General features: G+C 38.6%; 1 protein-coding gene across 1 annotated transcript in view; it reads left to right on the forward strand.

The window, feature by feature from the left end:
* The window catches only part of MYO1E (myosin IE), a 101,009-nt gene that overhangs the window by 32,853 nt on the left and 52,430 nt on the right, over positions 1–15,726 (forward strand). Inside the window, exons 2-4 of the mRNA XM_009321603.1 lie at positions 8,498–8,641; positions 11,386–11,475; positions 12,398–12,492. Coding sequence (XP_009319878.1) covers positions 8,498–8,641; positions 11,386–11,475; positions 12,398–12,492 — 329 coding nt within the window. The remainder of the gene's footprint in view (positions 1–8,497; positions 8,642–11,385; positions 11,476–12,397; positions 12,493–15,726) is intronic.

The following is a 15,726-nucleotide window of genomic DNA, read 5'->3' on the forward strand; positions in this document are numbered from 1 at the left end:
TTGTATGCATTAGTGAAATAGCAAAGGCAGATCCTGAGGTGCCCAAAGGAGTGAGCAATAGCAGTTATCTACTGGTTGTGCTACTAAATGCACACTTGTGTGCCAGGTGATTAGATCTGAGGAGATGCTGTAGCTGTCCTCTATTAAGACCTCTGTATCCTTGTGGAAAATAGAGTGGTATGATACAGGGAGGCGATACGTGGAGAGTCTGGGCTAACCAGCCATTAAACTGCTTTCACCAGCTAACTTGGTGAACTGCAGAATCGATGTGCCCTTAGTCTGCTGATGGGAACAGCCATCCCTGAATTGTCACTGTAAAAGAGTAATTGGGTGCTCCCAAGAGTAGTCAGAAACCCTCTGTCACAAAGTCATCAACCAGGGGTACTGCTGGGGACAGACTTTGCTCTTAAACTCTCAGGTTAATGTCTTAGCAGTATCAGTCTGATGAGGAAAGAAACACCTTCATTTTACCATGAAACAAAAGGGTCAGTAGAAGGGGGGAAAGGCAGAGCAATTTCCAACTGCTATTCATGTGCAGCCGTACAAAGAGGGTGGTGACTGAGCAGAAAGGAATTCACTGGGACGATTGTGGCCTGTGAGCATGGTTTGGTGCTAAAGCCTGAAATTCCAAAAGCTGGGAGATGGGGCAGGGAAGTGAGCACTGACATCAGCTAGAACAGGACATGGCTGGGATGGCATTATTGTAATGTGCCACTGGTTTTAACTTCTCCAAAAACTTCAGCTGGCACCAAAATAGCATGTACCACACAGCATGAAAATGCTGTCTTCTAACAGTGAATATGTGAGACACTGGTCCATGCATAAAGCTTCTGAGTCATGCTGTTCTGAGATTCCTCTCTCTGGAAACCAGATGGTAAGCTCCCAGTTGACTTCAGTTTGTTACTGAGTTTCAGGATGATCAAGGAAAAATATTTTCAGTCTGATGCTATAGGAGAGGCAGTGGCTGAATTTACTGATTAAGTTTTCAAACTACATATTTCAGTTAAAGCCCATAATATTTTTTGTAAATGTGACACACAGAGGAAGACTCAGAATAAATTCATCATAGACAAATTGTTTTCTGTTGTTTTAAAAAACAAAGAAAACAAAACACACACACACACAAAAAGTTCTTATTCCTGAAGGGGTGGAGACTTTGGGGGCATTGCAGCTGTGGAAAATCTTGTGATCTTTGGCCTCTGAGATCCCAGTTGCTATGTAGCATTTTGGGGGAGGTGGTATGCAAATAATCTCAGAGCATCTGTTCTCCAGGGAGATATCAGGAGGAGGAACCAGCACCCATCCTTTTTTTTTGTAATGATGGTGAAGTGGGGAAGAAAAAGTTCACATACGCATATATGCCCCTATATTGTACAGGTGCCAAAATGAATTTTAATACTCTATGGAACTGTGATAGCAAGTTTGGGTTAAAATGTACAGTATTTTGTAGTATTACATGTAAGATGTATGATTGCACAAACCCCTTTGAAATCTGTTTGTTATGGACAAGAGTGACAGATATAAAAGCTTTATTATACATTAAGGGCTGATAAAGCCAAGGTGAAACTTGTTTGTTGTAATTGTTCTCTTGCATTTCCTTAACTTGCACAATAAGTACATACAGATGCAAACTGCATATACAATTTACAGATCAAGAGTTAGTGTGCATGGATGCTGCTCAGTGAAACGATTGGAATGGGGGGGGTGCGCGCATATACACTCATCGACTAAATGTTGCTAATTGCAAGGTCTGTCCTTAATCCATCACAGTCACAGGAGATTTTGCTACTCATGTCAAACTTAGAACAGCTCTGGAGACTGCTCAATAAGTCAAATAAGGCAGTTAATATCTAAGAGCAAGTCAACCATATTAAGTAGTTAACAGTATTGCATTTCCTTGAGAAGATTATTTCTTGGAGCATTAGGCCACAGCCACCCAAAAAGCTGTAGGGTAAGCAAACATGAATTTACAGTTCATTAACTACTTTCTAGTATCTGCCCACTGTCTCTACGTTGTGTCAAAAACTTATGTACGTTAGCATGATCTGCTCTTAAGCTCATTCCCATCCTTACTTTGTTCTGTCGAGTAGCTGTGCCTTTTAAAAATATTAGTGAAAATGAATACTTGTGCAATACCTGATCCTCACAGTCAAACACTGAAGTAACTTTTATTTTGGTAATGTTCTGTTATTTATCTTACAAGAATGCTGATGCCTTTCCTGACTCCTGAAAATGAGCATAATGTGTATGCCCTGTAGACGTCTCACATTCCCGTAACTTGTGTTGTGTTACAAGAATGTATTTGCTATTCAGGTAAGCAGGCTCTAGAACCTGTCTCTTCCCGTCCTCCCGGCCCCAGCTGCGCTGGCATTGGCTGTAGGGAGGTAGAGACACGGCTGCTCCCTGGCTCCAGAGCAGGGAGGTGATGGTGGGGAGCTGCCCCGGGGCCAGGCCTTTCCGGGACCGGCACCACCACACAGGAGCTGATGGGAGCAAGCTTTTGGGCAACTGGGATCTCCCGCAGCCTGTAACCAGCTCTGGAGTCAGTCCTTCTAGTCATATTGGGCTGAATACACCCCTGTCTGAGAGCAAACAGTGAGAACTGACGACTTTTCCTCCTAGAAATCTTTTTCTCAGTATTTTATTTCCACAGCTGTGGGTTTTGGGATATTAACCTGCTAGTAGTTTCCGTTCCTTAACACATTTTTAGTATTTTTAGTTCTCTATATAAAATGTCTGTCCTGCTGTTAGATGCTCAATATTTTTGCTTTGCTATTTCCTAAAATCTTAAAGCACTGCTTTTTGTCTCCCTTAATATTTCCTTCATGTTAAATTTAAATAATTTGCCTTTATCTTTGTCCATCTAGCTGCTTCTGCTGTCTTCTTTTAATTTCCTTTGTGAAATATGGTCACATCATTGCAGCCAATATCTCTATTTTTTCTAACATTAGATATACAAGAGCTATTTCAGAGCACTTTTGCCTACTATGGCTTCTCAATTTTGATTACCCCAGTTGAGGACCAAAATTCACATTAAGTATTTATGCAATATTCCCTACTGAGAACAGCAGACTCTTCCACTTTATAGAAATATGTGAAAGTGGATTATAAAAGTTTGCTATTTTGATGGACAATATAATTGCAAAAAGTTTTCTTTTTTTTTTTGTGTTCGATGGAAAAACTGGTACAAATTATGCATGTATGAGACCAGTGATATGCCTCCATTGGTAGAAGCATTGATGTCAGGTGTAGAGTAAATGGTGTGCAGTTTTTTCATTTTTGTGACATCTTTGGTTAAGATGATGGCTGTGTATCATTTAGTATTGAATTCATAATACTAATCTGAGTAGATAGACACATGCCTCCACAACTATAAGGATTTTATGCAATAGTACTCTGTCATAGCTGAAAAGGGAAAGAAAAGGTCGTGCTTGTGATCATTTGACAGTCTTACTCCCTCCTGGAGGCTGAGAATCCCTTCTGCACTGTGATGGAAGATTGATGTTTGCTACTGAAAAAAGCTGTCAGAGATTCAGGATGGCAGTTTTTCTCTTTGTGGGAACCAAGAATAGTTATTTACGGCATATAGGTTGTTGTCGTTTAGACAGAGTTCTGATGGAGAGAGAGAAACAAGGCTCTTTCTCAGGGGCAGAATATATAGTCTCTTCTGATGCCTTGTTTTTGGTGCTTTATTTTTAGACGTGCTATTTTTAAACAGCTTGAAATACAAAAATATTTACTTTTTTTTCCACTTAAAAGAAAACCCTGTTGTGACACAGCATCACTCAATCTTTTTATAGCCACATCAAATAGGTGTTGCTTAGGATAATGTAAAAATACACAAACAATAATAAAGGCAAATATAAGAAACCAGCAGTTGTTATTGTAACACAAGGTGGAGGGCAGCAAAAAAAATGTTCTGTAAATAAATGTCTCATCAATATTTATTATCCATTCCAAACAAAACAATAATGTGCTTTAACCATATAGTACCAAAAGTAGTACAGAAAGTATAGACAGTATTTAGCACATAGAAAGTATTTTACATCCCCTCTCTTGGTATTAATGTAGCAATTGTCTTAATCTGTTAACGAGTGGGTGTTAAGGGAGCTGTACAAAGAGTAGAATTAATTTTTTAGGTTCTTTGGAGTCTTGATTGTTTTGATGCTGAAGATAATAAAGTTGTTGAGGTGGAGAGGACAGTGCTGCCTAGTCTCTAGCCAGGTGGTAACTGTATATGTGCTCCTGAAGCAGCACGGCTCGGAAACAGTAGGCTCCTAGCTCACAGGGTCGTCTTGTGACTCATAAATATTATTCTTGTCAAAGAATTGGCAAAGCAGATATAATTTTGAGCCTAAAACAGCAACCAAATTAATAATAACAGCTGAGAGCAATGCAGTACATGCCTTTAATTCCAGTGTTGCCAGCCCAGCCTCCATTCCCTTGTGCAAAGTCAGGTGCTGGGTTTGAAGCTCAGGGAGAGCCTGAAGGAGGCCTGGCAGTCAGGTTGTTCAACATTGGTGTTTCCACTTCTGTGGCTTTTAGCAGGCTGTTGATGTGTTTTTGTTTTTTTGTACTTTTCCTAATCTGCCAAGCTCATCTTTTTTCAGCTGCTTAGGCATTGTTAGTGCTGACACAAAGACTTCCATCTGCTTATTTATTGTACAGTTAGATCACATCTTTCACTGAGAAAACCTAAGAGAAGCCAAGTTGCTATTTGCTGACATCCAAACTGCATGGCTAGGCCCAGGGATGGACCGCAAGCTCTGAGCCTCTCTGTTCACCCAGGTCTTGCCACGCCACTGTGGAGCTCTGTTTGAGTTACTGAGCCCACACTGTGGTTAGTGCTGACATGGGGGTGTAGGGCATCTCTACTGGCCCTTGTTCTGCTGGCTCTGAAGTTCCTGGTCAGCCCCAGAAGACCTGACCTGTTCCTGAGCAGGTGGAGAGCGGTGGAGGGGAAAGCATGCTGTGTGAAGGGCAACAGAGAACAATTAGCACCTGAGTGAAGTAGCCTGAGTCGGCCCTGCAAAGCAGGTTCAAGTGAAGGTGGACACCAGGTAACTAGCTCAGGCGTAAATTATCTCCAGATTAGAGTACTGCATTTTTATGTGGATGGTGGAAAGCTCCAGCTAAAATAAAGGTTACATTTTCAAGAAATGTGCAATAAGAACAAATCACGAGTGTTTGCAATGTGGGCAATTGAAAAGCATTGTAATTTTTACGTATATATCCTTGACCTTTAGGAAATATGCAACCTGGAGAAATATGATGAGTTGCTTTTACAACTGCTATGATGTGGAGTTTTTTCAGATGATTTATGACAGGAAGATTTTTTTTTAAATTATTTCAAAACTATGTAAAAAATAGTTAACTGTTAGCTGGACATGGTTATAGTACCAGTTGGAAGTGGCTGAAGTTGATAAATTCAGGTTAGATTGTAGTTATCATTCATGCTTGGAAGAGCAAGAACTTGGGGGTAGGTAGTGTCCTATAGAAACAGCACTCCCTGTTTTGTTGCCCAGACCAAGGAGGTGCTAGCCACTGCACGTGGCCATCCTACTGGTGTTAGGTTCTTGGAGAAGGGACAGTGAGAGCAAAACTTAACCACAGATGCAGTTAGGCACTATTAAAGCTTGGGCTTATTTCTAGATCCTAGGGAGAAGTCCGACAATACTCCGGTGATGATTCGCTGCTTCTCTATATTTGCATGTAAGGCCATGCTTTAAGTGAAAAAAGTAGTCCCAAACTACTGATAGAAACTGCCATTTAAAATGTGATACAATATTAATGTGAACTACTTAGTGCTACCACTCTCAGCTGTCTTCCATGCTATTGCTTTCTTGGATATTTAGGCTGCTGCCTTTTTATTAAATCTCTCTGTGTGCTTTTCCATTTGGCTGTATGTGCTACTCAGATTTGATTACAGCTGCACATTAAAGCAGTGTGTAAGCGCTGGGGAGAGCTGCTCTCAGGGCAAGCTGAGCCTTCCTGACGCTGCCCCTCTTGCTTGTGTGCTGGTTCACATTGCTCTTGGGAAAGAACCCTTTGGCCTGGTAGTATGTGTGGCTTAATCACAGTCTTACAACAGTCACTGACTTTTATAAAGCCTGCTGTTTTGCAAACTGCATGCACATTTTCCATATATCCCATGGCTTTGTGAGCTTTGTCCTCTTCTCATTGAATTTACCGGGTCTGAAGCCATAGCTTCCAATGGAAAGCTTGATTTTTTTCCCCACTCTCATTTCTTACACGTTTTCTGTAGCTTACTCTATTATCTGATACTAAAGCACATTCTGTATAGCTTTGTGAAGAATGTAATTCTCTGTATTTATTTTGATACTGTATCTTTTTGTCCCTCCTGCCAGTTCCTTTTTCCAAGTGTAATATCACAAATAGCTGATGAGTACACTGAAGGAAATTATGCTTCTCTGTTTGACTTCTGTTTTCTTCAATAACCTGACTTTAACTGATTTTTTTTCAGTCACGTTTTATAAGAATTTCCAAAAATTAATTGGTTCCTTCATTTTCTCAGTGCTTCCAGATCATTGCTTCTATTATGCAAATATAAAATTGACAAGGTTCACGCGAACTAAGCTAGTTTAAGATTATTGTTTTATTGAAGCTCATGTAAGATTGTAGATGTTCAAGAAAATTGCTGAAATTATGTGTTTTCAGACATATTTACCTCTGCTATACTATAATTAAAGGCATTCCTTTAATTCAAGTTTGCAACTGTTCTTCAGCGTTGTTAGCAGTGATGGAGCTGCATCAGTGGTAGCAATGACTGGAGAGATAATAGAAAACACACATAAAGCCTACAAGTTCTGTGCTGTCTGGAGTAGTAAAATGGGTCTGGTTTTAGTGCCAGTTAATTTAACTTGAGATAAAAATCCAGTTGGTCCTTGGTTTTTATGTCAGTCAAGTTGAGATGAGGCTAACCTATAGGCCTGACTCCATTTGCTAATATACATTATGCATTAGACCTGTGTCTTCATTAGTTTTTGTTGCGTTTTCCCCCTAGTAGATGAAGTGAAGTTTGTGGAAAAACGTAGTCTGAGACTAGTTTAATGAACACTTTTAGCCAGCCCAGCTTAAAATAAAAACCTTGTGCTCCCCCTACTCCACTTGTAGTTCCCACTCCTATGCCTGGTGTTGGTGCAAGTGCTTGACTGTTTACATGAGGAAACAGTTCGGCAGATGCACTTTTGTGTTAATACAGTTGCATAGGTCATTTGCTAGTGCGGAAGTGTGTACGCACAAAAGTTGCACCTCTGTAAATTGCTAATGTCCTGTTTCAAAATACTTGAGTGCAGCCAAAGTGTTCAGAGTACCTGAGTTTTCTTATTTAATCTGTAAAGTTACACATTATTTTATTCTGCAGAATACTTTATAATAATAAATTGCTTGTATTCTGATGAATATGACTTGATCCCATAACATACATGAGAGCAGTATAGCTAAATCACATTGTTTGAAATTGTGGTATTAAAAAATGAGGGAAATACACAGAATTGCCATTTTGTTGGTCACATCTTCCTTGACAGCATACTCGATAACTTCTCAGTGTAAAATGTGTTAATTCCAGCATCACTAATTTCGGTATTGCATAAACAAAAATTAAAGTATGAAAAGGCAAGAGGGCAGAACTCCATTAACATTATCTGCCAGCCTACAGAAAATCGGTTTGGGTTTGGATAGCGGATTTATAGCTGAATTAATAGCACTGATCTAGACTGGATTTAAATTTGTTTGTGGGTGTATCCATAGAACCTAACTACTGTTCAAATCAGCTGGAAAAAAACAGATTTTGATTTCAAGTGGTACAGCTTGAAATGTCACAAGTTTTCAGTAGCATCCTGAAATAGTAGTCTCTAAGTGTGGGGAGAGAATATCTATATAGATGTCAGTTAAGCATGGTGACTAACAGATCAAAAGGGAGTGTTAAGACATGCAGCCGACAAGCGCGTAACATAATCTGCAGAACATCACTGAATACTTACTGCATCAGGCTCACAGCTTCGATTTGAGTAACAGCATATGTGCAGGTTTGACTTAAAAGACTGTAAAGGATGGAGAATCCACTGTACCCGATTTAATAGTTCAGGTGGTAATTATCCTCACTACTAATAGTTGCAATGTAGGAGTGTAATTTTTGCATCCTTAGCTTCCAATAACTGCATCTCAATTGGAATAATAGTTTTTTTCTGCTAGATTTAGAAATGTCTGCCATCTGAAATCCCTCCTCTGTGTAGACATTCACAAAACCCCGTGGAATTACCTTCTAATTTTTGAGGGCAGTGCAGTTCTTTAATAGTTCAGAGGCAAGTCGGTTGATGTCTTTTATGTACGCTTTTATATAATGCCTGGATCAAGGAATGGAATTCAAGGAAAGAAAAATATTTTGGAAGCTGGAATTTGAATAGATTGTTGTCAGTTATTTAATGCTAACGAGAAACGTAGTAACCTTTTTGATGCTTATTGTGCTTTCCTGCAGGGCAGCAAAGGACACTACAGATACCACTGGCAGAGCCACGATGTCAAGCACAGTGGAGTGGATGATATGGTCCTTCTTTCCAAAATCACAGAGGATTCCATAGTGGAGAACCTAAAGAAACGATACATGGATGATTATATTTTTGTATCCTTTATAGTGTTGTTTTTAGCGGGGCCTTGTGGACTTGCTGAGCCAATGTGAAACTAATTATGTGTATGTATTCTATTTAAGCAGATTACTCAAAGATGCTGAGCATCTTATGTGACAGTTCACTTGCATTTTATGTGACAGTTCACTTGAGATTATACAAAATGCTTTGTAAACTGAGCTAATTATGAGGGTTGAAATTAAGATCTGAAAAATTATTTTAAGGTATTCTTTTTGATATTTGGAGTTGTTCTTGTCATTGTTGAAGATAGGCCTGTAGCTCCATATTTTTATATATCCATATGACCCCTGAAGCTACTGCAGTAATGCTACTTCCAAGAGCAAGAATTAATAGGTTTAAGGCATATATAAGTGTCTTGATACCATGTTGTCCTCTATACCTCCCAAATTTTAATGCTTTTCAAAATAGCATTTGTGACATAACCCCATTTACAACTTATTCTGGAATTGTTAATACTGTGTATCATGGGCTGATGGAAACAGGTGAACATGTGAACTTCTGTAAATCTACAGTGTTCACACTTTAAAATTTTCTTTCTATGATTAATGAAAACATGAAAGATTTAAATACCTGAACATATAACCTAACAAGAAAAACAGATTTCAGCACAAAAGGTTTGCTTTTTTTTAAAAACATTTTGTATGAAAGGAATTCCTTGAGATAAGAATAGTCATTATTTCATTTTTAGCTTTCACAGTGTAACATGAGCGGCAATAATGAATTTGGTGAAGACTAGTCAATATGATTATGTACTAGAAAGTGATAGTGTTTCTTCTTCTGCTGTAGCCAGGTTTTCATACTTCCTAGTTGTGTCTGGAGAATAGTCTCCTTGAAGAGTTTAACTTTTTTTAGCAGAAAGGGAAGGAAATATAACATCTCCTGGCTATTTCCATATGTTCAAATGGTTAAGAGCTAAGTAGCAGCTCAATTTAGCAAGGACTGATAGAGGAAAATTAACGTTGCAGTTGTGCTGACATTTCCATCCCAAACTGCAGAGATTTTTAATATGTGTGTGCACGTGGGTTTGGATCCTCTGTTCAATAAAGTACCACACCATTATTAAATTTGCCTTATAGAAACATGATAAAGTTGCACAATATTTGTCAAACTATAGCGTTGGGGCAAACTATAGTGTTCTTCCTGTTAGTAACACGAGTGCTTTTGTCCCTGTGGAACGCTGCATCTTCCATGCAGTACATTCGCAAAGTCTTCAGTGCACTGTGCTGAAGAAACGCTTTTATGCTTTTTTTCTTATAAAAATAAGTGAGATTAACATGGAGACAGTCTTTCCACTGAAGCACGAATAAGTATGTTTTCCAAGGGGTCTTGTGGTCACATGGGGGATCAGAGTCTTCTTTTAAAGCGTTATAATTCCTTTGTGTAGGGAGAAAAGACTCCTTTTACAGTTCTGCGAAGGCTTTTCATTCTAAAATGGAGATCATCTCTTGAATCTTTCAATTGTTTGTATGTCCACCCATGAATGAACATTTCTCTGTGCTACGTTGCATAGAGATTACCGAATCATCCCAGAAAATGCTGGTATTGTTTACCAACAGAAAACTGTTGCTTTGGATGTTTATACTGACACAATGAATGCTTGATTTATTATATTCGAGACCCAGATGTTGTCACTCTCCTTTGAATTAAATTTAGAACTGTATGAAGAAAGCATTTCAAATTAACAATACAGAAATTATGTTCACTGAGTTATACTTCTTCTCTAACATGTTACCATTTTGTGCTATGGCACCACAATAATAGATTCTTATGCAGGATAATCCAGCAGGATAAATTTGTTAATTTTCCTACTTCTGTACGGAAAGCTTAGATAGTAAGTTTGCCTATGAACAATTCCAGATTGTTAAATGAAACCTGCAGAACAACATTTTGGACTCATCGACACGGGTACACTGCTAACCCCCAGCTCAATGAACCAGTCCTGCCTGTAATGAGTATGAGCTTCTTCATAAGATGTACACTGCAATTCTAATTCCAAAGGTTTCTGAAGTATTTTGTAAATGTAAGTATATGTGCAGCTGAATGCAGAACGGTGAAATACTAACATTCAAAATGTTGCAAAAAAGCTTTCTGGGACTAATAATAGCTTGAAACTGAGTGTCTTCTTGTAGGGCAGCCTGCAGGATAAGACTCCTAGGGACTGTTAATAGTTACACTCATAACACCACATACTGAATTACCTAATTCCCTTAGCTCCCCCACTAGTACGTGTAGCTGAGTAATTGTCCAATTTAGCTCAGTAGTGGCTGTTTCCATCCGACTGTGCATGCTCAGCACTATCTCTGTGAGATCAGAATGTGTCACTATACTATATTCTGCAAAGGTCAAAACAATCTTTTCTAATACTGACAATATGACCTCCTCAGTTACAAAGGAGTAAAACAGTTTAAATATGCCATTTCCTTTCTGTATTTTTATTCAAGGTGTGTCATGTTTGGGCCTCTAATACATGTTTCTATACTTAGCTTGTCCTAAAATAAATATTTTGATAATATGAAAGTATCCCATTGAATGATATGTTTATATTTGTGTAAGCCTGCTAATTTCATTTTTATTAACAATTGTTGTAAGCTGTGGGTTTTTTTACTATTATTTGAAGCTGTGCTGTACTATGTAATAGATGGAAAAGTTATTTGGCAGTCACTAGTGGTAAGATAATACTTTATGAAACTGTAGTTACCTTAACTTCTTTTGAATACAGACATATATTGGCTCTGTATTAATCTCTGTGAATCCTTTCAAGCAAATGCCATATTTTGGGGAAAAGGAAATTGAAATGTACCAAGGAGCAGTAAGTAAAGCAGTGTAAAATGTACTGCAGTATTCAGGGGCATGTAAATATTATTCTACATGGTTAAACTCTTGGAAGCATTTGTTTCTGGGTTTTGGTGGCGTTGTACTAGCCTGGGAGAACTTGGCTGATATCCATTACCATATATTGAGTCTTCGAATTGAATTCCCTGGAACATAGGATTAGTATTTCAAGAAAATACTTGTATTGATTAACTCTAATCCATATCAGGTTTCTCTCCTTGACATGTCCCTCCTCCTGCAAAGGCAGTTTTTGAGCTATTGTATGCTTAAAGTGTGGTGCACGATACAAAACGGCCATTAGTGGATTTGGAGGCTATGACTTGAGAACTCTCAAACTGGACAAGAACAATAAAAAACTTGAGATGCCAAAATTAGATGCCACTTTTGAAAATACAGCTTGAAGAGTGAGTCAGCACAAGAACATTAGGGACTTAAAATTCAGTTTCCCACTCTGTTTGAGTTGGGCATGTCCATAGATTCGGGAAACCATTCGGTTTGAATGGACTCACTGGATGAAAATGAGACATATGGCACCAGGCTCTGGATAGTGGTTTAGGTAGTTTATTGTTAGCATATGACCACTGGTGGAATAGACTTAAATTATGTGAGTTTCTCTTGGACAAGTAATATATTTCAAGCACAGACCATTTTTAGAACAGGGCGTTCACAATAGTTTAGGAGAAAATTATGGATGAGAGAAAGATCAGTAACAAAACCCAGAGACTTTGGTTTGTTTTTATTAAACGAACAAAAAATTCCTGGGGAAAATTCAATATAAAGTGGAATTCAGAATTGTTTTTCCAGGAAAATAATTCTTCCAATTTAAATAAAAATTTATATTGCTCTTTCTGCGTTGTTTAATGCTCTGTTGAAAAATTATTCTCTATTTCCTCTCCTAGGCACAATATGAAAACCCACCACATATTTATGCTCTCGCAGACAGCATGTACCGAAACATGATTATTGACAGAGAAAATCAGTGTGTCATTATTAGGTAAGAAAAAGATCTGTAAAAAAGTTTCATAATCTTCTTTTGGTGTTTGAACTTCAAGAAGCAGAGAAGTTTATTTTTTATTATATCAATAAAAATCTTCTGTGTCCGTGACCACTGAACATTTTGGGGTTTTCTAAGATAGCTAAGTATTTTCTGACCCTCACTTTTGTTTTCCAGTGAAATCCCGATCCTAGCTTAACCACAAGAAATGTCTTTCTCGCATAGCCAGCTTCATGCCCAATACCAAACCTGCAATAGCTTGAATGACTACATGAGAGATGGATTAATAACTATAACAGCCACAGATACTGTTAAATCCAACATTCTCACATTGACTGCATTTACCATACTCTGTTTTTAGTACTTTTTCTTTTTTTTTTTTTCCCCCCTGTTAAAAATAAATGTACTTTTGTTCCTTTTGGATTTTTGCTTGCATTCAGTCAGAGACAAAAGGAGGAGATAGATACTGGAAAATTGATTTTGTCTTCACTATTAATCTGAAGCTGAGGCTTAGGCTGAGGGAATTCACTGTAGAATTATTACTGAACTTTTTTTAATGACAAGCATTGCTGAAGTCACAATCAAAGTGAGTTTTGGGCCCGGAGGTATGCTTTGTTCTCATCTGTGGGTTGATAGATGGTGTATAATAAAAGAAAGTGTGCAGAGAGCAAGAACTTCCAACCTTAATGATTCTGTGATTCTATTCTATGATTCTAACTGCAGGATATTTGAGCTGGTACGCTATACCTCTTCAGACTTTCCTTCTTACATAGAAAACTTAAGAGGTTCACTGTAGTGCACCTGGAACTGCACTTTACCTGTGGCAGTGGTCTCCAAAGTGGGGTGCATGCATCACAGGGGCTGTGCAGTGAAATCCACTGGGATGTGGGAGGAAAATACTAGACCTTCAGTAGTAGATGCATGTAATTTATAAATAGATAAATTATATACATACTTTGGGAGTGTGTGCTCAGACATTTTTTAATGATGGTGTGTGTGATCAAAGGTGTTTGGAGACCACTGGCCTATGAGACTGTCCCAAGAACTAGGGAAAAGAAAGAGGAGAGAAAGAAAAAATAATTTGAAGGGAAACTCTTGTTATTTTATGAATAACAGCTTTTCTTAAGCTTTCTGTCATTTCTCTGTGGAACATGCTGAGGGGCAGCGCTATGAATTTAACTGCTGTTGAATTTAACAAAAGAGAGATTTCAAGACTGAATGTTTTCTTTGTCCAGGGGGCCCACTCTGGTCTTCTCCCTGGGGTGGCTGTGTGCCCTGCGACGTCACAGCCCCAGGGGGGCAGGATGTCAGTGGTGATCAGATCAGATGCGCGTAACTTAGTGTGCTCAATCCCTTAGGCTGGAACCTGCCAGGAAGTGGTGGATGGGCACTGATGTTTACGCTTAAATGCCCATGCACCAGCCACTTACTAATTTAGTGTTGTTGCAGGAGTATTTTAAAGAACTGGGCTTAGTATGTGGGTCTTACATGTGGAGGTGCTCCATGTGCACTGTACCCTACTGAATAATCCAGTGTAAAAATAGATTTCATATTAATATATCTCACTGATGAGCTGCTGTGAAAGCTTGTGAGGAGTAATTGTTGGAAAGTTATATTCACTGTTTTATTTCTTTGAATCTATGCCTGGGGGTTGTCCAGGCAGAGCTTTCCTGGGTGACATGTTACAGTGAAAAGTACACAGGTGTGTCCCTCGTAGTATCAGCAAAATGTACGTAGGTATGTGGAAACTGTTGATTTTACATGTAGGAAGGTCAACCAGGTGTTAACAGTTTGCAACACTGAGCTGTACTGCTATAAGCGCCTACCTTATTCCTGGGCCCCTGGCTACAGCCTGGTGCCATATGAAACAAAATGCCCAGAGCTCATAATCCTGTCTTTCATATATCTGAATTGTTACCCGAGCTCAGTCTTCCTTTTTGGAAAACTGATGTCTGGTGCCATGCTGAAGTTACTAGTCCCATTTAGTCAAATTCAGACCTGTTAGGAATGGGTGAAATTGGGATTTATTTTGCTTTTTGAACAAAGTAACATCCCAGAGCTTGGGATGTTTCACATGAAGCTAAATTTATAGTGAAAACCTTTAAACTCTAGTGAACTGTGATTAAAAACCATATTTTTTGATCCATTGCTAATGTCCCAAAGTGCAATGAATGCAGAGGGTTACATTTTCAGAGGGCTGAGATGCAGATCTGAGATGCAGACCTGCGATGCAGACTTACAGGTTTAAATTCACGTGAGAATTCTTGTGCTTGAATGATGGATGATGCGCTCTTCGGAGTGTCTGCATTTTGTATGTGCAGAGTGAATTTTCTCTCGGTGTGTGCACAGCCTTTTCAAAATCTGCTGGAGTTAATTGAAATCTACTGCAAAACTGAAACAAGAAAAATCATGTTTGCCGGGATGTTTCAGAGAGTTCCTCTTCCTTTCTACGCATTTATTTTTCCTATGATTATTCTTATTACAAACACTGTAAAAACTGTGGACTAGACTTACAGGTAGTTATCATGATGGTGTTTGATTTTTTGGGGGGACACTTAGAAATTATTTTTATGAAATTGAGTAACTCAGCCATTCACAAAGTTAATTTTGTTTGGTTGATATTTTAATCCTTTCGATCACATTTCATTTAAACTGTTTAGATACATCCTGTATTTTCTGATTTTAATGTCATCACTATTTCTAACGACTAGAGCTGGTGTAAGAATGAAGTTTCTTGAAGTCTGGAATTTGTTTGCTTATGTTTTATATCATGAACCAGAAGGCACTGAAATTGCTGGCAGACTAGAAGCTTCCAAGATGCTGCAGCACTTGAGAGAAATGAATGTTCTAGCTATCTTCATGTCAACTACCCCACCATCAGTTTCACTTAATAGCTGCCAAGGACTTCACCATTTCTGCCCCTAAACTGGTGATTCTCAAAAAATTGAGATATAGTTCTGTCTGTCTTCAGTTTCAAAAAAACCTGAGTGGTTTCAAATGAACCTTTACGTTTCAGTGAACCATAGTTTTTGCCATAAAAATTTGTCCTTTGGAAAATGAGTGATGATAACAATATGGTTATTATGAGGTGCCTGTTTGCTTCTCCACTTCACAACTAGTCTGAATTTGGAGTGACTTCACTGAAAATCCCTGGTGGAACAGAAGGAACAGAGCAAGCTAGTACAGAAACAAACCCAGGCTTTTCCTTCTTTTCCCCCCTCAAGATGGCAGATT

The sequence above is a fragment of the Pygoscelis adeliae genome, unplaced genomic scaffold, assembly GCF_000699105.1.
Source record: "Pygoscelis adeliae isolate BGI_AS28 unplaced genomic scaffold, ASM69910v1 Scaffold183, whole genome shotgun sequence".
NCBI classification, from domain to species: domain Eukaryota; kingdom Metazoa; phylum Chordata; class Aves; order Sphenisciformes; family Spheniscidae; genus Pygoscelis; species Pygoscelis adeliae.